This window comes from Crinia signifera, chromosome 4 (genome assembly GCF_055691185.1).
Source record: "Crinia signifera chromosome 4, ASM5569118v1, whole genome shotgun sequence".
Classification (NCBI taxonomy): domain Eukaryota; kingdom Metazoa; phylum Chordata; class Amphibia; order Anura; family Myobatrachidae; genus Crinia; species Crinia signifera.
In genome coordinates, this window is record NC_139220.1 from 54,989,805 (window position 1) to 55,014,139 (window position 24,335).

Here is a 24,335-nt window from a genome sequence, read left to right on the forward strand (position 1 = left end):
TTTTTTTACATAAACTTGAAGAGAAAGTAATAATTATAAGATAAGGTACTCAAAGTACAGAGTGCTGTGAAGTTACCTTTGTAAACATTGTTGTTATAAAAAAATTGTATTTTGTATTTTAGAGCATTTCCCAGAGCCAATGAAAAGGTGAATTGTGCAAGAACACATCTCGTTACTCAAAGTCATCTATTCACTAATGAATACTACCTTTCATCATTGACTTAAAGGAATTATGTTACCAGCTAAACCTCTGTTTCATGCTCCAAGATATGTTTTCAGACTCACGGTCGACATTCAACAAATGAATATTTGCCACAATAAATTTGTTACATCTACTACAAGCAAGAAAGAGATATTCAAATAGTTTATTAAAAACTTCAAGGAAAAAAACAATACAGACAAAGGAAAAGAAAAAATTATGTAACCTCAATTACTAAAGAAAAAATAGCAATACGGTCACAGAATCCACAATTGGTCAGATTCATCATAATTATCCTGCAGATAAAAAGAATCAAATAAGACTACAAAAGTTTTCCGGGCTCATATATATACTGCTTAACTGCTGAGACATTTTTATGCCTGTAAAACAAATTTCTTCAGCATAGTTTATATGAGAAAAACAAAAACATTACAAGGATTTGTCTGGAAATACCGAAGAAAATCATCCCAACGATGGATCTTGCTACAAACTATTCTAAGGACGTTTTTGTTGTTGAATTAGACCGGAGTTTCCAAATCTTTTTTAAGTGACCTATTGAAATGGGTCGCAAAGAAACCAGTTGTCTACCAAACGTACCCTGCGACTCAATGGAACAACCAACCATGAAAGTGCGTCCTGTTCTACTCAAGCGGAAAAATTTAGACACCTCTGATCTGGCAAAACCACCCAACCAGCGGAGGAACAAATCCCAGCAAGTCCGATTTAAAGAGGACAGCGCATACACACATGAGCCTCATTCTGGGGAGTTGGAATTAAAGCCTTGTGTTAGCCCCTTGCTAGTTAATGGAAAGGCAGAAAAGCCCCACAGTAGACCAATGTGTTTGCTGGCTCACCCCAATTCCCAAAAAGGTCTTCAAAACATGGCAATCCAGACTTCCCCCAGTCTCAGGAAACACTTTCCAATCTTTAAGGTAAAAAAAGGATCAGCAATGAAGCTTAAAGACTCAATGTCCTCAGAGTCTAGCTGTGACCAGATTAATGGGGACCTTTCAGAAGAAGTCATGGCTCCTGAATTATGTCACCTTAGATTATCTGATCAATTTGAAGAGGGATTAAAATGGGCAAGAAGGCGCTGTCCTGTAAGAAATACTGTAATTAAAGCACAAAGCAATGGACCTAAAAGTGAATGCTCAGGACAAGAATTTGTTGAGATGCTTGGAAGAGTCACCGTCTCCACCCAAGTATCTGATAATACTATTAAGTCCCATTTGGAGGAGACTAATGGGACAAATTTAAATTTGCAAAATGATTACCTTTCAGAGGCTGCAAGTGACCACATGAATGAGGTTTCTGTAGAGTGTTCAGAAAAACACAAAGTTACCTTTGAGACACCTTCAGACATCTGCATGGGGTTGACCAACACATCTAGTGACAAACAAGCAGATAACCCCTGCCCACTAAAGCAATCCAAGGATTTGTTACAGTTAAAGCCAAATTTTGATTGCAAAAGGATTATAACCTTAACACCATCTTATAACCAAAATGTATCTTACTGCTTTCACTCAGAACATCATCAGCCTGAAAAATCCCAAGCACTTTCAGAATCTGCATCTCAACTTAATGACAGTCAGGTATTAAACCCATTGATAAATAGTGATTTACAAACATCACAAGGTGACAGCAATGGATCGCAAAGAAACCTAGCACAGAGCAAGGGTTGCGCAGAGGGTCCTCCTCCTCTACAAAAGCATGGAAAGCAACATGGTACACATAATGAGAGCAAATCAAAAAACCCAGGACATAAGACGCATGGTGACTTTTGTTCCCTACAAGGCAAACTACAATCCATAGAAGAATCCTTACAGTCAAACAAAGAGAAGATTAAGATCCTTTTGAATGTAATCCAAGACTTGGAAAAGGCCAGAGCATTCAGTGAAGGGTATGGTAAAGTTTCTAATCTAAAGGAGTATAATTATTGCTTGCAGCATAAGTGTGTGTGGTCATGATTTAGAGGCAGTGCTGGTACAATAGGTATGTGTAATAACACTTTAATGTTATATGTTGAAGAACTGGATGGGGTTAAGTAGAAAGCAAAAAGCTTGCCAAATCAATGTGTTGGTTTCTACACCCCAGTGGAGAAAAATAACCTTCATAATAAGTTTTAAGGTATAATCAGAAAGAGATTGTTTATATTCTGCGCTGTAACTAGCCTATAAATTTTTTGGGGATTTTGAGGTCATAAGTATTAGGCAATCACCTTAATTATAACCCCTTATCTGCTGCCACATCTGTAAATTCACAATTAACCTGTGAAAAGAAGCTGTATCCAGGTGGTGTGGTTGGATAAGACAGGGAACACAAACAAGTTGGTTGGTTGAGGCCAAATGCAGACCAAGGTGAATGCAAAATAGTTCTTAGAGTTTTGCTTATCTCCATGTTGGAAGTATGTTATGTGCACCAGGGCCGCTGAAACAAACTGTGGGCATAGAAGACAGAGGGCATGGACACATTCCAGGAAGCTATATTGGAGGATAGTCTTCTTCCTCCACAACCAAGCGGACCCCTTAGATAGTGCCAGGACCCGTTGTCAATGCCAAGTACAGTTATTTAGTACAATCCCCACCCTGGTGCTCCAGGTGGTTATAATCAGGCGAATGCCATATCAGAACCTTATTTCTGGTCTCATTTTTAATTCTTATAACTAGTTCCAGCACATGAATATATAAGTAAAAGTAACAAAGCTTTTGCACTTCTGCTCCAAGGGAGGTTTCAGTCCTCCGTGAGCTCGCCTTAGCACTTGTGGAAGCTATAGTAATCTTGAATCAACTTGTACTTTTAGGAGAGTACTGTAACCTTTTCCCTGAGTTCCGACACCTCTGTGTCCCAACATCAAAAAGTTTTAGGAGCCTCAGATTATAGACCCCTGTTTTCCTGACAGTTGACCACAGACTGATGGTCAGAGGCATTTAGGACCAGTGTAACATAACATGGTAACTTATTAATTAAGGCTGAAAAAAGACGTTAGTCCATCAAGTGTAGCAGAGCCAGTCAAAATATATGACAGATAATTTAGAGAAAATACAAAATATCATGAAATGAAACAAGGGCCATGGCTGACAAGTCATTTTAATCTACCTGCCAATAACTTTTTCTCTCTTGCTGTGAACATTATCATAGGAGCTGGTGGTTTATCACTGCTGCTGTGATATTGGAGGAATACATTTACAATCTAAGCAAGCGGCTATACGAAATGACACAAAAATCATCAGTGGGATGCTAGAAAGCATGCATAATGTTCAGTATTTTGTAGAGCATACATTCCTGAATTAATGACCTATAAAAAAGAAAAGGAGACAAAACCCTAGACAGCAACGAATGTCTTGGTATTGAGCAGGAAAACACATAAGTTTATTTGAAACGTATCTAAATTATCTTCTGTCACAGTTGGTAAAAAAAAAAAGGAAGTCAATCAGATTATTTCAAAAATAAATATTTGTATCTAAACTGTCAACCCATGTCATTCATTTACCAGTTTATATTGCATAATGTCAGTTTAATCTGTGTTTGCAATGGAAAGCAAGACAGTACAACATGATTACAGTTTAGTTACACAATGCTGTATTTCTAGGTACATTTATAATGGGTGCAAGCTGTACTCAGCACACTCAAGATGGTTGTTTTCATGTAGACCTCCGTTGGAGGAGATGAATGATCTGACACATCCATCATACAAAAACTGAATTAATAATTTAAAACTAATATGACATGATTCAACAGAATGTGGATGGTTATTTGCCTAATGTCACAGAATAGTGAAAAATTGTGATAGATAGAAAGCGACACCTGAGAGTGAATTGCTTATGCTAGATACAACCTTCCTTTTTCCTTGCCATTGTACATGATTTAATCATGTTAGGTTCACAAAGTATATAGATTTCAGATGGTGTAGTTGGCCTTTTGTGTCCAGGTATATAGTGGGAGATGTTGCCTTTAGCAACCAATCAAATTTTGGCGACTGTGCTCTGTAGAAGGTATAAATGATACATAAAATTTGATTGGTTGCTATGTAATTTTACCCCTAAGATATGTGTTGTTTTCGTTTGTGTATACCTGTAAACCAGCACCTTTATCATAAAACTTGGTACAAAAGTATAATCAATAACTTCAAACTTGTTCAAGGTCAGCTTTTCTGCTTTGTCAACTCGAAAATGATCCCTGTTGTCTTCTGCTGAATAGCACTGGGTGAATCTCTATACAGTATGTGCATGCATGTGGTAGTACCTTTATGCAAATATATGTAGTATATATATGAATTTTTTTATTGCTTTTTTAAACAGGCGCAACTTCTATCGAACTGGACAAGACCTAAACAACTGTACCACTTGCCAGAGCACAGCATGCATTATTTACAGGTAGTTTATTATTCAATGTTATTATTATTATTATTATTATTATTATTATTATTATTATTATTATTAGTTTTCCATTATACCCATTCATATTTTAAGGGCCTCTTGAACATTTTACTATAATCACATATCTGTAAAGCGGATAAAATATGTTCTGGTATTGAATAATCAGACCTGTCTATGCATTGTATTTTGTGAATCATACTGTACCAATTTTGATACAAAGGGGGACTGAATTTGATTACTCAGGAGTAATTCAATATAAATGTGTGATAAAAATGTTTGTTAATTTGCCACAATTATCACTAATGCTAATCAGTAACGCATGCACCCACAGAAGGATGGAGGAGCAGTAGGAATACAAATGGATCCCTCTTCGCAATAGGTTGAAGTGGCACTGAGGGGGCTAAATCCACCTGAAGGTGGCATCAGTACCCACAATCGAGATCTGAAAACTTTTGGAACGGAACTCTAATGATAATTGCACCTGTTACTTAAGTTAATGCATGTTGTTTAATGGGGAATAAGCCCCTCAGAGTGTAAAACAAGTTTAGCATGTGAATAGTTATCAGTCAACATTAAAGTGTATCTGGTGATAGGTCCACAATGTCTAGCTAGACAGTCAATAGATGAACACCATATGGTGAACAGGTACAAAAGTTTGACAGATGAAAGGTCAACGGATACAAAGGATAACATGATAATGGTTGATACACATATGGTTGACACATATATATATATTTTTTTCCATGTTGTCCCAACAGTTGTTTAATTTACTACCCACATGTAACCTTGCCCAAAGCGTGGTGAGAGAAACTAACCACTGAGTATCTACATTTGTACTGATGGTGGTCACAGAACATGAAAAATTTAATATCCGCCCAATCCCTGCCCGCCCCCCCCCCACAAATAAAAAAACTTCTGTAACCATTATTGTGTTGACTGTTGTCGAGTCAACCTTTCAACGGTGTCAACTGTTTGTACCTGTCCAATTTAATCACTGTCACCCTTTCAAATGTCGACCTTCTGTATGTGAGGACCTAATACATGTCAATAATTTGAGGTTGACCGAAGACCTTAACATATTGGCCTTCTGTACCACACTCCCTTGATGTTGTAAGTTTCCCTCTATGCTGTAAACTTAAGTTTGGGCAAACTGCTGACCAAAGGCACAACTCAATTCACCTGGCCACCAGTCAGGCCGAGCGGGTGGACTAGATCTGGGGCAGGATGTGTCATGCATTACATTTTGACTGCGATACTGTACATACATTCCATCTCTGATCATATGCACATTTATTAGCACCACATGCTAATAAAAGTGCAAAATAACCTGATGAAGAGAAATACAGGTTGTATATAGATTGCACTACAAGTTTCGCTTTCCGGATCTTGATACATATGGGGAACTCGGCCAACAGCATTTAACCCTTAGGGCCGTAGTCAATGCTATTTTGCGAGCTGTGACAGTGAGCAGTGCTTACTGCTCGCTGTCACAGCTTGCGGGTCAGTATTCAACTGACCCCCCTGCACATGCCGTTTCCACCTCACTACGTGAGGCTTGCGGGTAAATGCAGCGGGCTCCCTGCATTAGCCACAAACCTCTCCATTTGGATGTATCCTCTGACAGCGAGGATTCCCCTGGAATGTTGAATAGGGTGAGTGGCCGGCACAGGGGGTGGTTTGTTTTCGGCGATCCTTGCTATTTAACCCCCTCAACGTCCGCATTGAATACGGCCCTTAGTGTTTCCCATCCCAGGAAAGGGAACACAATTAGTCTTTGCAATATAGTTAGTGCAGGAAGAATGCATGAGACTCATGACAGAGTGAGTGATTTGTGAAATCAGACAGATAACAGCTGATTTCAAGAATTTTCATTAAAGTAATAAAAAAAACACATTTCCGAGTAGATATTTGAGACGACCATTATCAATTCTGTATTTTCCAAGCTGCTGCTGGAATTACAGATTGACACTGCTGTTGTAGTTCAACTGCTAGCGGACCAAAAGTGGCCTCAGTTGTCCTTCACCATTTCAATTTAACACCTAACCTTTAGCAAAGCAACCAATTAATGACAAGACAGGTAGAAAAGATACCAGTTAGAGAGCTGATGGTCTGGCATGTACGTAATGAACTCCACTTATCTTAGCATTACTGACCATTTAACAACACAAACAGAAGTGACCTTGGCTGCTGCTGCTAGAACACATCATTGCTATCTTCAGTCTTGCAGTAGTCTTCTCTGGATAATCTTCCACAGTTAACCCACTTTGTGTCCATTATCTTTTGAATATGACTACACAGCTGTCAGCCAGGATACAAGTGTGGCACAATTTCTTATACTGAAGAGATTAGCCATGGTAGGTCCTGGGACACGATGTACGCCAATCTTGTTACCAATTGGTCACTAAATAATCTTGGGTCATCTCGCTTAAAATTACTCAGTTAGGTCAAGTATGTTTAATATAGGTTCAACAGGAAGGACAATTGTCTTTTTTCAACCTCACAAACTATGCTACTCTATGTAATTAAGTAAGATACATTGTTTATCAGCGTTCTGAGGAATCCTATGGCTAATTAGAGTTAGAATGGCAGATGGAACTAAGATGACAAAGGGACTGATTCAGACCTTATCGGACTGGTGATCAATTTCGGAGCCCTCCAGTCAGATAGCCGCCGTCCCGCCAGACTGAAATCACGCACTGTGCAAGCCTGCAGAAGGCCTGCAAAAATATTGCAACCCCTTGATTAGCTGCAAATCCATTCACAACCGCTTGCCATCAAATTGTTTTTCCAGTGTGTGCAGTCGGTGTGTACTGTAGTCCAGGACAAACTCAGTGGCATCAATAAAAACAGACTGTTCAGGGCCAGAGCTGACGTCACACGCCTTCCCTTAAAATGCCTGGGTACGCCTGCATTTTCCCTGATACTCCCACAAAATGGCTGGTTACCACCCGCAATGCTGGTTTCCTGTCAATCAACATGGGAACAGCCAGTAGTCAATAAAGTAGCAAGATTTTATGACAGGAAGGCAATGCGCACATGTACCAGGGGCCGTATGCATGCGCAGTTAACCAATAATCACCCGGCTTGCGAATTCCCAGCCATGCGATCAGGTCTGATTTAGGCCAGTGAAATTGCAATACAAGTATGCAGTCACTGGCTCTGTCACAGCTATAAAATGGTTACTCCTGTGTTTTATTAACCACCCGTGGTCCTCAAATGTCAGTCTGTGTCTAAATGTTGTCAGTGAGTGACATCACAGAGGCACCGGGGTGCATGCACCATGGATATCATGCCATGTGACACATGCGCAGTAAAAAAGCCATAAGGGCAACTGCACAAAAAGCTGCATAGCATTTACCTCAGAAACAGCTTCCATATGTTAAAGTATTTCAGTGATCTAAAAGAGTCTTTAAAATAACATTATTTGATCCCCTCTTTCTACCTCAGCTTCTATACAGCAAATAACTTTTCAGGTACAGCAATTGTAACACAATTATGATAATACCAAAGGGCTAATTAGCATTTTGCCATAGAAGCACGGAATAGCTGGAGAATTGAAAGTGTGACCTTTCGCTGTAATTACAATTTTTCCTGCCTTGTTTCTGTTCTGACAAATTAGCATTCTGCCAAATTAGTGACATTATTACTGCTATCACACTAATGTAAGTTAGGCTGTGACCACCCTTCCTTGTTCAGCGCTACTGTAATTCACTCGTTAGCAGACTCAATGATGCTTATAAAGATATTCTGCTTTATGGTTTTCTATGCTTTGTATCAGGTGAAGCTCGCACATCAATACAGGAAACATTTCCAAATGGATTTTTCTTTTAAATGTATAACAAGTTACAGATATGACTGAGATAGAGGCGGTAAGATGTCTGGGCTTCACGCTAATGCTGAGCTTGTCAATAGAATTTACGCACAAATGTGTATCCTTTGTTCAATGCAAAAAACTGAACACTATATTTTCACTATACTTAATATACCAATTAATATTAATGGTATTATTGTCGCTGCTCGTTTGTAAGGCGCCACAGTGCTCCACCGCACAGACATAAATCATAAAACATTGGCATACAGAGACAGACAAAAAAAACTCCCAGACATAAATAATAAAGTGAAGTGATGAGGTCCCTGATCATTAAAGAACTCTTTTATTTATCCTTTAACTTCCTACCCCCCAGCATTTTATGGGATTCCCCATGAGTACGCGGGTGTGCCAATGCATGCCCGCCCCGTCTTCATCCAGTATAAATAATAAACTGACTTCTATTTGCGATGGTCAGATTTCTCCTGCTAGGGATGTGTTCTTGGGGCGAGTATGCAGCGGGGTGGCGTCTCAGGTGCACATGCATTTTCTAGGGGACTCCCAAATTCCTGCAGGGTGTCAATCACCCTGTGAGCAGTGAGGGAAGCCTAGCCTTTTCTTGCTGCCCTCAGTATGATGGCTCACACATGCACATTGCGTATCGTGCACATGCATGGTCATTCGATAATCGCTCAGGCTGCGAATTCGTTACTGAATAGTTTTAGTTACTTTTGTCAATATCTAACTAATGCATGTCTAACTTTTGTCAATGTCTAGCTAAGCATGTCTAACTTTTGTCACTGACTAACTAAGGCATGTCTAACTTTTGTCAATGTCTAACACATGTCTAACTTTTGGTAATGTCTAACTAACACATGTCAACTTTTGTCAATGTCTAACTACTGCATGTTTAAATTTTGTCACTATAGGACTAATGTATGGCTAACATTTGTCAATTCGATAGGGGTGTATGGATCCACACAGACTTTACTCTATTAAATCATCAAAGAGACCAATATGTTAGACTACTTCTGCAATTAATTGTTGTAGTCATTAATTGGTGGTGCGCCCAACACATTCAGTAATTGTGACTGAATATAGAGAGGTTTGTTTGCATAGAGGCAAACGAAAGACAAATGTGCCTTTTTGGGCGCACTTTTTTATACTGTATTAATTACATGACATGATTATTAATTTAAAACATAACTTTTATTAGACTATTCGTCAAAAAAGAAGAGAGCACTTTCAATACTTTTTTTAAATACATACAAAAACGACAATTTTTTTAAACATCAAATCTGCATTATTGCAATATTATACTTTTATATCTAACAATTATTTTGTGGTGCAAATCATACAGTACCGATCTCTATTGTAATTATTGACAGCCTTAGCCTAGCACAATGATCATCTGGATCAGTTTTACTCCGGTAGTCCCACAGCTGGTTGACCTGTGTTGTTTTATTGCTATTGTATTTCATATTAGACAATTGCTATATCATCTGAGGGTAGATGAGACACAGCTGCTTATTATCTGAAAGGACCACGTGAGAAAGTGCTCCCACAACCGGTGGCTCCTGTGTATCTGCTGTTTAAACACTACAAATGCATTATCATGCCAGCTATTCACCAGGAGTCTCCTCTCTGGTTACTGACCTGGCCCCTCACTGGCCATGCTAGGTTCTAGCCAACAGTGGGGTATAATGGTAACTACTGCAGAAATAATGTCAAATGGAAGTAACAACTAACATTTGTCAATGTCTAATACATGTCTATCTTTTCTCAATGGCTAACTAATGCATATCTTACTTTTGGTGTCAACCTATTGACTGTCTGACTAGACAGTGTCTACGAGCTATACCACAGCCATGTAGACTTAAATTGGTAAAATGTTAAGAATCTCACTGACTGACCCACAAAGGGTTAAGTACAGAAAACAGACTGAGCTACAGTACATTACAATTATGGATATCTTTTTTTTTTACAAATATATACATATTATATATATATATATATATATATATATATATATATATATATAACATTTTATTTTTTCAAGATTGCATTTTATGATTAAATTACTGCAGATAATTTAGTAGCACACCAAAAATGTGCTGGATATTGTTAATATACAGTAATATGTATACTACAGTATGTGCATGAATATTCCAATATGATCCTACTGCAATTTGGTAATATAGATGGAAGCTGTAAACATTTTTGCTTCAGTCAGGGAAATGCTCCATAGAATTTTTTTGTGGAGGCAGCAAAGGCATGTCTATTCAATCCTGAGGTAATTTGCCGTGATGTTTTAGTGAAGCTTTACTTATGCTGGCCACATGGGGAGCTACAGTGTTATTCTCCAACCCTTGACTACCACCTTTTACCTACTAACATTTCACATATCTTTTTCTTGGAGAAGCCAGACGAGAAGACGCTGCTTGGCTCTACAGAGGGCAGGACTGGCTTGTCATGTCACTAGACAACCCCCATCCAATGCATAAAAATATTGTTATCACCAGGGCAGGATGCACTAACATACACCGCCCCACATCGCTGGCATTTGCCGGATACTGCATTGTTAATAATCACATATTCACTTCTGATAAGAGCTGTCCTTTGCGTAGCAGCTCCAACACAAAGTGACGGCACCAGCTGTGGGCATGCTGGGAGGAATCCATGATGGATCCCTCAAACAGCGATGCGGGGAGTAGCCCATAGGCTTCTATAGGGTATCTCCAGCTTTTGCTCCCTCCACAGTGGATTCTCGGCGTGCAGGCTTTAGTGCATTTAAAAATGTGGTAAAACCCTAAAAAAAAAGGGGGTTCAGGCCGCACCATGGTATCACCTGCTGAGGAGTGACATTAAAGTTTTGTCTCCTCAGTGACAGGAGATGGGTGGTGCACTGTAAAATTCTGCACCAAATTCTTGCATACTTACTGGCCCCCAGAGACATCCCACATCTCCATGACCCACAGAGTGATGAAAATGGTGCTCTGGGTCACGATCTCTACATGCAAGACCATGATGCCCTACCTGGGTGGTCATGGCCCTTTTTGCCAGCAGGCATGCATAGAGCAAGCCCTCAGCGCCAGATGTCATCTCAGATAGGGACACCATTGCATGACAGCATGCTTACTAACTTATGCTAAATTTTCTGTCCGTCTGGCAATTTTTCATCTTCGTGCTGCCCACTATTATTCTCTCCACAGCTGCAGACGTCATTATTATTTTTCCACCTACACTCCACAAGCCTTCACAACCAACATCGTTCCCACTGGAATCCCACAAGAAGGAAATGTCCAAAGTGTCCGCACGCTTACCACCCATTTGCTGCCCAGAAACACCCATATCCCACAGAAAGAGATCCATCAATGTACAGATCAATCCATCCATTCCAATTAGTGGCGGCTCCTGGAGTAGAGCTGCAGCTTGGTTCAAAAGTCAAATAGGGGAGCTGCACCAACTGCCACTGAGTCAGATTGGAATGGCAGTTGGTACTGCTCACCTATCTGAATTTGGAATTGAGCTGCAGCCCCACCTCTGGTTCCGATTCGCCCCCGTGTTTGCATGCATGGCCCGGCTTTCTGCTGCGCATGTGCAGACATGCATGATGTGGCTGCATAATATTTTAATAAACAGATGATATTTCGCCATAAAAGGGGGAGAACATTATGCAAGCTATCATTGTTCCCACTCTATATGAAGAACAAATATCTCTAATGTAGTCCTTATTCATGATAACAAAAGGTTTTCATAATGGATTATGTTCATTCTTATGTGTAAGTTAGAGAGATAAAGAATTCACAGAGCTAAGGAACATGAAAGGAATTTCTAAGTATGGAAAATAACCAAGATTACTTTGTCTCGATAGCTCAGCATGCAGCTATATGTATTAGATTGTATTTTCACAAACGTGCCTTTCCATTCCCTGAATTTACAGATTACTGTTCAGCATTCGGGCTTATTATCTGTTACGCTTACACATGAGAATATGCTGTGTTTCTAATAACTGACAACAGGAAGTGTGCACTTTAGCCATTATTAAGATGTTTACAAAAAAGTTAAACATAAAGTTAAATAAACTTAGACTTTTTGCAGTTTTTATTTTCCTATTAAAGGGCCAAAAGAATAGAGCAGTGGTTCCCAAACAGGGGTGCCTTGGGACCAGTGGCGTAGCTAAGTTTTGGGCGCCCCCACCGCTGCCCAGCCAGGCACCCCCCCCCCCCGCCGCCCATGCAAACTACCCCCAATCCCCCGCAGCCTTACCTATCGCGCTGGTCCCGGCGGCTCCGTTCTTCTGCTGTCCACCACAAAATGGTCGCCCCCATACAGCAGACAGTTTCAGAGAACAATGTGCTATATGGGGGGCGGCCATTTTGTGGTGGTCCTCAGCAGAAGAACGGAGCCGCCGGGACCAGCGAGATAGGTAAGTCTGCGGGGGATTGGGGGCGGGGTGTAACTATAGCACCGCATCCCCCGGCACCCTCACATGCACAGCGCCTGGAACCAATTTAAATTATTTATGGTTAATGTAATAGGCAAAAACAATGCTTGTGGCTTCCAATCATAACATATATGGACAAAGGGCCTTATTCTGATCTGAACTCAGTACAAATTTGTTTGGAAAATGGGCAAAACCATGTACACTGCAGGTGTAACATGTATAGAGAGAGTTAGATTTGTGTGAATTATTTTGTTTCTGTGTAGGGTAAATACTGACTGCATTATTTTTACACTGCAATTTAAATTTCAGTTTCAGCACACCCCACCCAAATTTAACTCTCTTTTCACAGGTTACACCTGCTCCACCTGCAGTGCACATGGTTTTGCCCATTTTCCGAACAAATTTGTACTGTGCTCAGATCATAATAAGGCTCAAACAGAAGTGAATCCTGTCCCTCACACCTAAGGATGACATATAAACACAATTCACTTAATTATATATATATATATATATATATTGTTTTTTTTTTTAACATTTCTTAATAAGTAATTTTTGGCCTAGGTGTGCCGTGAAGAGGCTTCTGATACTCTAGGGCGCCATGATTCAAAAATGTTTGGGAACCACTGGAATAGAGAATAAACTAAAATTCAGAATTTCCAATATTTTCTGAAACTGCTTGTCATGGAGTGCAAGCACATGTTCATACCTCCCAACTTTTTAATCCGTCAAGAAAGGACAAAGGCGAGCGCCCAAAATTAGGGGCAGAGAAAGGGCGTGGCCTTTAATGTTGTCGTCCCGTGAGGCCACGCCCCCAATTTGCTGCTGTGGGGGCCTCTAACCATACCCCCAGCCCCTCTGGCTGTGGGAATAGATGCTGTGCGCATGCACACAGCGTCTATTTACCGCTGGTCAACAACTCGGGGGGGGGGGACTCTTAACTGACACACACACACACCCCCCGCCGAGGAACACTGCCGGCCGCATGAGGGATGCGGGAACGTCTCAGAAAACCGAGACGTTCCCACGGTATTCGGGACAGTTGGGAGGTATGCATATTTGCGAGTTAACAATTAATGGGGCTGAAATTGTGAAAGAGGTTTAATACTTTGGGCCAGATGTATCAAGCTTCAAAAAAGTGATAAAATGGAAAATGATAAACAGCCAGCCAATCAGCTCCTAACTGTCATGTTACAGGCTGGGTTTGAAAAATGACAGGTAGTTGCTGATTGGCTGGTTGTTTGTCACTCTCCACTTTTTGAAGCTTGATACATCTGTCCCTTTGTCTGCTTTTTGCTCATGCCTTAATGTCTGAGCACTTACTTTTCAGTGTTTTAAGGAGTCAATTTATTAAGATGGGTGTTCTATTGAAGATGGTATGTCGCCCATAGCAACCAATCAGAACCTACTTCTTATTTATTCCACAGCTTCTAGAAGATAATAGATAAAATCTGACTGGTTTCTATGGGCAACATCCAATCTTTAATAGAACTTCCATTTTAGTAAATTTACACCTTAGGCTTTTTTAATTGATTAAACATTTTTTACCTATTAACGCTTTTAGTTTTCAAAGTATTCTTAGAGCGAAATGTAAAAGGGGTCGATTTTTTTAGACATGTGCAATTTTTGGTAAAAAAAACTTTTGAAGTGGCGATTTTTTGTCACACTTCAATTCGCATCCAGATGTTTTCACATTGTAAAGTATCTAACTCGCACATTTAATAGGGTGCAATTTTTGATAAAAGTTAGCAAAAATCACCAAAAAATTTGACCAGGTTCTAACTGGCGAATTTGACAGAACCATGCACAGATCATTGTGATCTGTGCATAGTTTTGTCCAAAAAAGGGGTTAAATACCAAAAAACTGGAAAAAAACGGCATGGGGTCCCCCCTCCTGAGCATAACCAGTCCTGGGTTGGGGTTCCCTTGATTTTACAAAACCAGCACCAGGCTCAAGGGCCGGTCCTGGTTCCCAAAATAGGGGGGACAAAATGACTAGGGGTTCCCCGTATTTCAAGAACCAGCACCGGGCCCAACCAGCCAGCAGGGTAATGCCACAGCCGGGGGGGGGGGGATTTTTATACAAGTCGCCCAGGACCCTCCCTTGAGCCTGGTGGTGGTTTTGTAAAATCAAAGGAACCCCAGTGATGTTATGGAATCAGGACCGGCTCTTTGAGCCCGGGGCTGGTTATGCTCATCGCAGCATATCGCACTTTTTTGCCGCAAATTCGAATCTCATTACATATGCGAATTTGCCGCAAAAAAATGTCAAAGGTGCGATTTGGTGCGATTTTTAAGCATTACCAAAAATCGCCACCTATTACATTTCGCCCTAGTTTGCCCTCAGCATGCAGTCTAGCACATACACGAAGAAGGGTTTGAATTTATATAAGAAGCATATACTGTCTTAAAAAGGATTACTGGGTCCTGAAACGTCGACCCTTCTGTGTACATCACTTATATTTAATACAGATACTTTCACCAATAGGTTTGGGAGTGCCGCCTCATTCCACACACACACACACACACACACACACACACACACACACACACACACACACACACACACACACACACATACATATATATTTGGCTGATACTTAAAGTTGAGGCAAACACTGTGATACTCAATTATGTAGAAAATGTGTCTAACAACTTCCTTTGCTTGTTTTTTTGGCTTGTAAGCATTTTTTTTTTTTATAGCATAACCGCTATAATTGGTTTCTTATCCTTTAATGTTACTACTCTCATTGGAAAGTCCTTGAGGCACAGACTCGTCTGTGTTTCACTGAAGGCTGCATCATTTAATATTTTACAGGGTATTCAACATAACTCCAGCAGTGTCCAATGCAGGTGCTGTGTGTAACATAACAATATAGTGATAATATATTGCTCAGCACTGGCATCTGTATAGAATAATAATGCAATTGTATTTATATTTTAGGGACTATCCATCTGACCTGCATAGCTGCTTTGTAGTAATTAGTCATAATAGGAGCTGGAAAAAATTACTTCAAACATTAACTGGTCAATTACTTCAAACATTAACGGGCCTATCATACAGATTTACAATTGTTTGCTGATAACTGTCTGGCTTAAATTGAGGTGGTATGGGCAGAAATGGCAACTTGCCTAAAAAGTGCATTAGGTGACAGCCATAATTACTTGGCACTAAAGTTTCTAGTTAGTAGAAAGTTTTGGGAATGAAATTTAAGGATGTGCACCGTACACTTTTGGGGTTTTGTGTTTTGGACCTTCGTTTGTGTTTTGGATCTGTATTGGTTATGCCAAAACCATCAATATGGGTTTTGTTTTGGATCTGTATTTTTATTGGGGGGGAGGAAGGTGTCATAAAAACTGCTAAAACTGTTGTTGTTATTATTCCTACAGTATTATTAACCACAATAACTTTCATTACCCCTCCTTTTCCGGTCTATACTGAACACCTCACAGCTCAGCTTTTAGGCCAAAAGGTTACACCTTGGTAACTGGATGACTAAGCAAAGCGACACAAGTGGGTGGCACAAACACATTGCACTGCAGTGGCAGACAGGATGGGTTGGGATCATTTGGTCTACAGCATGTTGGTCAACAAGCATTAGGTCGACATGGGACAAGGTCGACAGGTCAATAGGTCGGCACAAGCATTAGGTTGAGAGTGTATAGGTCGACAGTCAAAAGGTCGACATGTTTTTGTGTGCTGTTTTTACAGTTTAAAAGTGCACCACATCCCCTCGAGGTGGCACTACCACGTCGCCTTCCCGCCTGAAGTACCGCTTTTGCCGGTGCTGCGTCTACTGCCTCTACTCCAGCATCTCCTACACCATGCCTTCGGTGCCTATTTTGTTCTCCCGCCATGCCCTAGTAGATGGTAGGGCATGAAATACCACCTGTCGGCACATGTCGGTTCAAAAACAGTGAAAAATCTCATGTCGACCTATTGCTTGAGCCGACCTAATGACCTATCGGCCTAAACCCATGTCGACCTAGACCGATGTCAATCTTGCCCCATGTTGACCTAATGGTGTTGACCCAATGCTTGTTGACCATCATGCTATAGACCAAATGGCCTTATCCCGACAGGATGGCAGTTTTAAAAACTGTGTCAAAAATTGCTCCAAAGAGCACATAATCCAATAAAAAATAAAAAATAGGTGCAACATGGAACTGTCCTTCTGAAAAAGATGTTGGTGGTAAACATTGCAGGCGATAGGCTGGAAATATTGTCACTGCGTCTTTGTAGGAGCTGGCAAAGACAAGGGGGAGGAGCTGAGGAGGAAAGATGCATGCTCATAGTAGGTTGAGCTGATGAAGACATACTGGAGATTAGGTCACAGCGTTGTAGCATCATCAACCCCTACAAAGCAAGCGGCCAAGGCTCCAAAGAGCACATAATGCAAAGAAAAGAGGTGCAAGATGGAATTGTTCTTGGGCCATAGCACCCAGCCTGTTCTGACTCAATAACCAGGCTGTAAATGTAAGGCCTTTAAGACAGTTCATCTGTGTATGTCCATAGTGAACCAGTACTTACATCAGGAGACTTTGTCAGACAGTGTCAACTCAACTGAAGAGGCATGTGTGAAGAATCCAGATGAGGGTTTATTTCAAGCTGATATTCTTGTAATAATGCACAAAAACAGTAGGTGAAAAGATAATAATTTGCCAGAGCTCAACAGGAATCAACTGAAGGTTAAGATGGCAGACATACAATGAGATAGAGATGGGAAGAAGGCAGGGCTAATGACATCAGAGCCCTACAGGAACAAGGAAGGACAATTTTCACAAGATGCAAAGCTTTGCAATAATAACATGACAGAACTGAACAGCATATAAGACACATACTTCGTGGGACATGACACTCCCCGTCTGAAATCTTTAGATTTCACGATAATTAAAACATAATAAAGTCATTTGGTGAAGTGCAGAATTGATCTTGAGACCTGTAAACAAAGAGAACCTACAACAATAACAGATAATTATAAGAAAACATTTAGTCTAAATCTTGTGACTGAAGTCCCAAGTGTCAAACCCATCTTCGGATTGGGGAAGTCGCAACTTGCAAACACTTCCACCAACCCACACTGTAATCCAAATAATTAGGTGTCAATGGTATGATAGCTGGAAGTTTGTAGTAAATTTCTTCCTATAATTAGCTGAATCTAGTAGCCAAGTTCGTCTTTATGTGGCATCTTCCTTTGGGAGAAGAAGCACTAATTCACTAATTGGACGGAAGAAAACTCGGACAGAACCTCCTTTGGTCACTTTGACTTCCACTTTACGAGTCTTTCCATCGTCGCTTGGGATAACCTTGGTGATAAGTCCCATTGGCCAGTCATTGCGATGGGCCTCTTTGTCCTTTAAGAGAACGAGGTCACCGATCTGGAGGTTGGGTTTAGACATCTGCCATTTATGACGACTTTGAAGCATGTGTAGATACTCCGTCTTCCAGCGATACCAAAACACGTTGGACAGGTGTTGAACCTGTTTCCACTGGCGCCTGTAGATGTCATTGTGGTCTAAGATTTCAGAAGGAATTAAAGCAGCTCCAATCTTCTGGGTGAGAAGAGTGGCTGGAGTAAGAATGATAGGAAACTCAGAGTCTGAAGATACTGGGACAAGTGGTCTTGCATTTATTATGGCAGATACTTCTGCAAGAAAGGTGACTAAAACCTCATGGGTAAGAAGTGACTTGTGGTCCAGCAACATTGAATCGAGGATTTTCCGTGCGATTCCAATCATGCGTTCCCAGGACCCTCCCATGTGAGATGAATGTGGGGGGTTAAAAACCCAAGTGCACCCATTGTCTGTTAAGAAATTGTGAAATTGCAGTTCCTTGCAGGCCCCCACAAAGTTAGTGCCACAGTCAGACCTCAATTGTTTGACGGGTCCACGGATAGAGTAGAATCTTCGGAGAGCATTGATGAAACAAGAAGAATCCATAGATTCAATTACTTCTATGTGTACTGCACGGATGCTAAGACAGGTAAACAACACAGCCCACCTTTTACTGTTTGCAGCTCCACCACGGGTCCTTCGTGTAGTGACTGACCATGGACCAAAGACATCCACTCCAACATAGGTAAAGGGCGGGTCTGTACTTAGGCGATCTGCTGGCAGATCTGCCATTTGTTGCTGTTGGTGTCTTCCTCTTAATTTATGGCACTTAACACATCTATGGAGCACGGAGGAAACGCATCTCTTCATCCCTATGATCCACAAACCAGCCGACCTGATGGCACCTTCAGTAAACGTTCTGCCTTGATGCTGCACTCGTTCGTGATGGTGTCGAACCAGCAGAGTGGCAATATAATGTCGACCTGGAATGATAATAGGATTGTGTTCTTTGTTACTTGCATTGGATTTCGCTATACGACCGCCCACTCTTAGTAATTTGTGATGATCCATTACTGGGTTCAGTTCAAAGAGTGCACTGTTCTTGGATAGGGTGGCTCCCTTTGTGATCTTATCAATTTCTTGGCAGTATACTTCTTGTTGTACACACTGAATGAGAAACTCCTCTGCATGTTCAAGGTCTGCAACTGTTTGGTGCTCTTTACAAATGTGCCAACCGTGACATTCTGGTGATGTGTCCTTTGAAAAGCAGCGAGCAATGTGGATTAGACGAGCAACGGTTCGTACTAAAGATGACCAACTTGAGAAACGCTCAAAACGATATGACTTCAGCTTCAGTTTTGTAGTCACGGTAGTGTAGAGTGTGGAGCTTGTGGGTCTGATTTCTTTGTCGGACTCTGGATCGACTAGCCCATAGTTGGTGTTGGTAGGAGGTAAGCAAGGATCATCATATAAGAACCTTGGGGGTGACAACCACATGTCACACAGGTTGGATGCTGGTGAAGGTCTTGTTCCACGATCGGCTGGATTAAGACTAGTGGCAATGTGATGCCAGTGCTCAGGAGCAGAGAAACTTCTGATGCGCTCAACTCTGTTGCTAACATACATGTAGAATTGTTTTGTTTGGTTGTGTATATAACCAAGCACAACTTTGCTATCTGTGTAGAATGCAAATGAGTCATTTGGAACATCCATTTCATCTTTTATAACTTCAGCCATTTCTACTGCTAGCACAGCTGCACAAAGCTCAAGTCTTGGTACAGAGTGTGCAGGTTTTGGGGTTAATTTGGCCTTACCTAGGACAAATCCACAGTTTAGTTTGTTGTTGGCCTCAGAGATTCTCAGGTAGGCTACTGCGGCTATGGCTTCAACTGATGCATCCGAGAAAATGTGGATTTCTCTCCTGACAGCGGCTGAGAGGGAGCTGGGAGTATAACAACGTGGAATTTGGAGTTGTTCTAATATCTTCAAGGACTTTTTCCACATCTCCCAACTTTGTTGTTGCTCAATAGGTAAAGGGGTGTCCCAGTCTAAGTTCACCTTGGTAAATTGTCTCAGCAACATCTTTCCACGGATGGTGACCGGGGCTGCAAATCCAAGAGGATCATAGATACTGTTTACGATGGATAAAACTCCTCTTTTGGTGAAAGGTTTGTCATAAGATGATACTTGGAAAGTAAATATGTCTTGTTTGATGTCCCAGAGCAGGCCTAGGCTGCGTTGTATAGGAGGAATATCAGAGTCCAGATTAAGATCCTTCAAGTTGGTGGCATGATCGTTAGAAGGAAATGCTTCCATTACCTTCTGGCTGTTGGAGATAATCTTGTGGAGCCTGAGGTTTGCTACAGAAAGCATTTCTTGTGTTCTGGTGAGGAGATCAATTGCCTCTTCGCTTGTGGGTAGCGATTTAAGTCCGTCATCAACATAGAAGTTCCTTTCGACAAAACGCAGAGCGTCAGATCCGTAGTCCTTCTCACCTTCCTGGGCTGTTCTTCTGAGTCCATAGATTGCAACAGCAGGAGAAGGGCTATTACCGAATACATGTACCTTCATCTGGTAATCTATGACTTCGTTGTTGACATCGTTGTCCTTGTACCATAGGAACCTCAGGTATTTCCGATGCTCTTCCTTAACTATGAAGCAATGGAACATTTGTTGGATGTCAGCTACTATTGCCACAGGTTCTTGTCTAAAGCGAATTAGCACTCCTATGAGGCTGTTGTTTAGGTTTGGCCCAGTAAGGAGCAGATTGTTGAGGGAGATACCATCATACTGAGCGCTGGAATCAAAAACCACTCTGATTTGGTTTGGTTTCCGCGGATGATACACGCCAAAGGATGGAAGGTACCAGCATTCTTCTCCTTCCTTTACTGGTGGTGCAGGTTCTGCGTGATCTCTGTCAAATATGTTTTGCATAAAATCCACAAAATGTTTTTCCATTTCTGGTTTCCTCTTTAGAGTTCGTTTTAAAGAGGAAAATCTAGCAACTGCTTGTTGTAGATTGTTTGGTAGTTTCACTCTTGGCAGGCGGAAGGGTAAAGGTGCTACCCAGCTGTTGGAGTCATCTTGAGTGAAATCTTTGTCCATCATCTTGAGAAATTCTTTATCTTCTCTTGCATATGCTAACTTGTTGTCCTCACTTGTTGAATTGAAAACTGTCAATCCAAGATTGTCATCCCAAGACAGGACTATGTTGGTATTATTGTGATAGTCATGCTGTAATTTACTGCTGTCCAGCTTCTCTTTCACCCAGTAATGATGTGGGCATGGCTGAAAGTGAGTGCTGCGACCATTTGGCAAGAGGTTTGTCTTAAATGAGGAAATCTTGGTAGGCGCCTTCATCTTGTCCATACAGACATTGCCTATGATAACCCAACCTAGATCAAGGCGTTGGGCAAACGGAGCATTATTTGGTCCATTTATATGTTGACGCACCTTATGTACTTGGAGAATGTCTCTACCGAGCAGAAGTAAGATCTTTGCATTCTCGTCAAGGTTCGGTATTTCATTGGATATAGGCCTTAGGTGAACGTGATGAAGAGCGACCTCTGGTGTGGGAATCTCTTCTCTGTTGGATGGTATCTGGTTACACTCGACAAGTGTGGGTAAGGGTATCTCAAAATTGTCCTTGAGAGATGCTACAACCAGTCCACTGGCTCTTCTTCCAGATTCCTCCGTAATTCCACTACAGGTACCCAAAGTGTAAGGATAAATATCTCCTTCTAATTTAAGCAGATCAAAGAGTTCTGGACTTGCGAGTGACTGATTGCTCTGGTCATCCAAGATGGTGTAAACCTTTAGAGCCTTCTCTGGCTGTCCCTTGGGGTATACATTGACTAGACATATCTTTGCACAAGACTTGTCACAAATACCTTCCCCACAAACTTTAGTGCATGAAGAAGATATAGTAGCGGGACCTGCCGTTTGATCTGTAATCTCCCCGCCATGCCTTGGCATAGGAGGGAGATGTGCAGGTGGTGTAGGATTCAGTTGAGATGGGTGAAGTGCCTGCACGTGGTCCTCACAGTCACATTCTGTGCATTGAATAGCAGTTTTACAGTCCTTAGCAAAATGTTCAGTGGAAGCACAACATCTATAACATACCCCAAACTTCTTTAGAAGTTCCATGCGTTCCTGGAGTGGTTTCTTTCTGAAGCCAATGCATTTCTTGAGGGGGTGTGGCTTCTTATGTATGGGACACAGACGATTAGGGTTTTCGATCACTTCACCTTGGTTGCTCTTGTCAGGAGCTGATGTTGGTGTAGAAAGGATTTCTGTCTTATTCACTGACACTGACGCCCTATGGTTCTTGTAGTTAGAACGTGGGCTATCATACTTGGGGGAAAGCGAACCAGGATGATTTGGCTCACTATAGAAGAAGCTTGGGTCATTCTTGGATTCTGCAATGTTCTTGACAAACTCACAGAAGTAGGAAAATGGGGGAAAAGAGACTTGATTTTCCCTTTTGTATCTTGACCCGAGTGTAGTCCACCTTTCTTGAATACCGTATGGCAGCTTGGAAACTATTGGGTTTACCCCATGAGCTGTGTCCAAGTAACTGAGGCCAGGTAAGTGAGTATCAGCCTTGGCCAGCAGGAGTTCAAAGAGTAGGTCACTGAGCTCTTGAAATTTCTCATTGTCCTTGCCGGATATTTTTGGGAAATTCTGCAGCCGTTTGAACAGAGCATTCTCTATGGCTTCAGGACTTCCAAAGCTCCTTTCTAGCCTTTCCCAGGCAGCAATGAGGCCTGCCGCAGGATTAGCGATGTGGACGGATCTGAGTCGCTTGACGCGTTCTGTGGACTGTGGGCCAAGCCATGTAACCAGCAGATCTAGTTCTTCAGCAGCAGTAATGCCAAGGTCACTAATTGCGGTCCTGAAGGCACATTTCCAACCTCTGTAGTTCTCAGGCTGATCATCAAACTTAGTGAGGCCAGACTTAATAAGTTCACGGCGAACCATGTATCTTGCGAAGTCTGACATGTCTGTTTTCTCTGACTTTGGGCAAGAAAATGCTGGCTGCTGAGTTTGGTTGTTCGTATTGTTTATAGTGTTCTGGGTAAGAGACATAGGGAGATATGGGGGTGCATAGGCATTCAGCCTAGGAGCTGGTTTAAAGTCCATAGGTCTCGCTGCATATGAAACTGTGTGGTTACCAGGGATCTGGTGACTTACTGGCATATTGGTTTGCGACCATACATTTGTATATGGAGCTTCTTGAGGCATTGGACCTTGGTGCACTGTGGTGTGTGCATTGTACTGACCTTGGACATGGTTTGTTGAGTAATGATCTGAGTCCCTTTGTTGTGCCGTGTTAGGAATGTTTTCAGCAATCAGGGGTTCACTGTTCTGGCTTAGGACGTAATCTCTTGTGCGCTTAAGAGGATCCTCTGCATCCACTTCACTTAAATTGATGCTGTCTCTTTCACTTACACTGGCAGCTTGTTCTAAAATCTTTAAACGTGCCATTGCTGTGGCATGTTCACATTGTTTCTCCAGAGCTTCTATTTCCGCCTTTCCATGCGCTGCTCTGGCTTCCATTTCAGCCTTTTCATGCGCTGCTCTGGCTTCCATCTCAGCCTTTTCGCGTGCTGCTCTGGCTTCCATTTCAGCTTGCATTTCTGCCTTTCTTTTTGCAAAGTCGGCTTGTATTTTAGCAGTTTCTACTTCTGCACGTGCCTTTACAAGTTGTTCACTAAGCATGGAATATTTTGAACTTCGTGACTTAGATGATCGCTTTGAATGCCTGGTGGACACAGAAATGCGTGATGATGTTTCCAATAATTGTGCGATTCTGGCTGCTGTGTTAGACTTAACTTCATATACTAAACTGTCTCGATCTAAATTGAGATTATTGAAGCCTTGCAATTCCTTTAATGCATCGTGAGTATTAAGCGTTTTCAAAACATGAACATATTCTTGACATTTCACTGTGTAAAGTTCATATACTGAACAAAGCTGACCTAGGGCTCCCTCTAGTGGTGAGACATCACAATCATGCTGAGAGATGGTGGACATGTGACTTTGTAGTTTTTGCCATAAGTTTAGGATATGGGCAGAAAGTTCATGTTTCCTACCTTTAAGATTCTCTTTAGCCTTCCATGTAGGCTTAACAGGGCGTTTAGACTGTAAGTTGAGATCCATAACTTGTTCTGA

At 41.4% G+C, this 24,335-nt stretch overlaps 2 protein-coding genes across 6 annotated transcripts in view; one reads left to right on the forward strand and one right to left on the reverse strand.

Annotated features, from left to right (window-relative positions):
• The window catches only part of DOCK2 (dedicator of cytokinesis 2), a 707,149-nt gene that overhangs the window by 303,917 nt on the left and 378,897 nt on the right, over positions 1–24,335 (reverse strand). The gene's annotated exons all lie outside the window — the stretch shown is intronic.
• INSYN2B (inhibitory synaptic factor family member 2B) overlaps positions 1–24,335 on the forward strand; it is a 109,340-nt gene that overhangs the window by 72,967 nt on the left and 12,038 nt on the right. For both annotated transcript variants that reach the window (XM_083181784.1, XM_083181783.1), the window contains exons 2-3: positions 123–2,099; positions 4,498–4,572. In XM_083181784.1, the coding sequence (XP_083037910.1) occupies positions 760–2,099; positions 4,498–4,572 (1,415 nt within the window). In that variant the 5' untranslated portion in view covers positions 123–759. The remainder of the gene's footprint in view (positions 1–122; positions 2,100–4,497; positions 4,573–24,335) is intronic.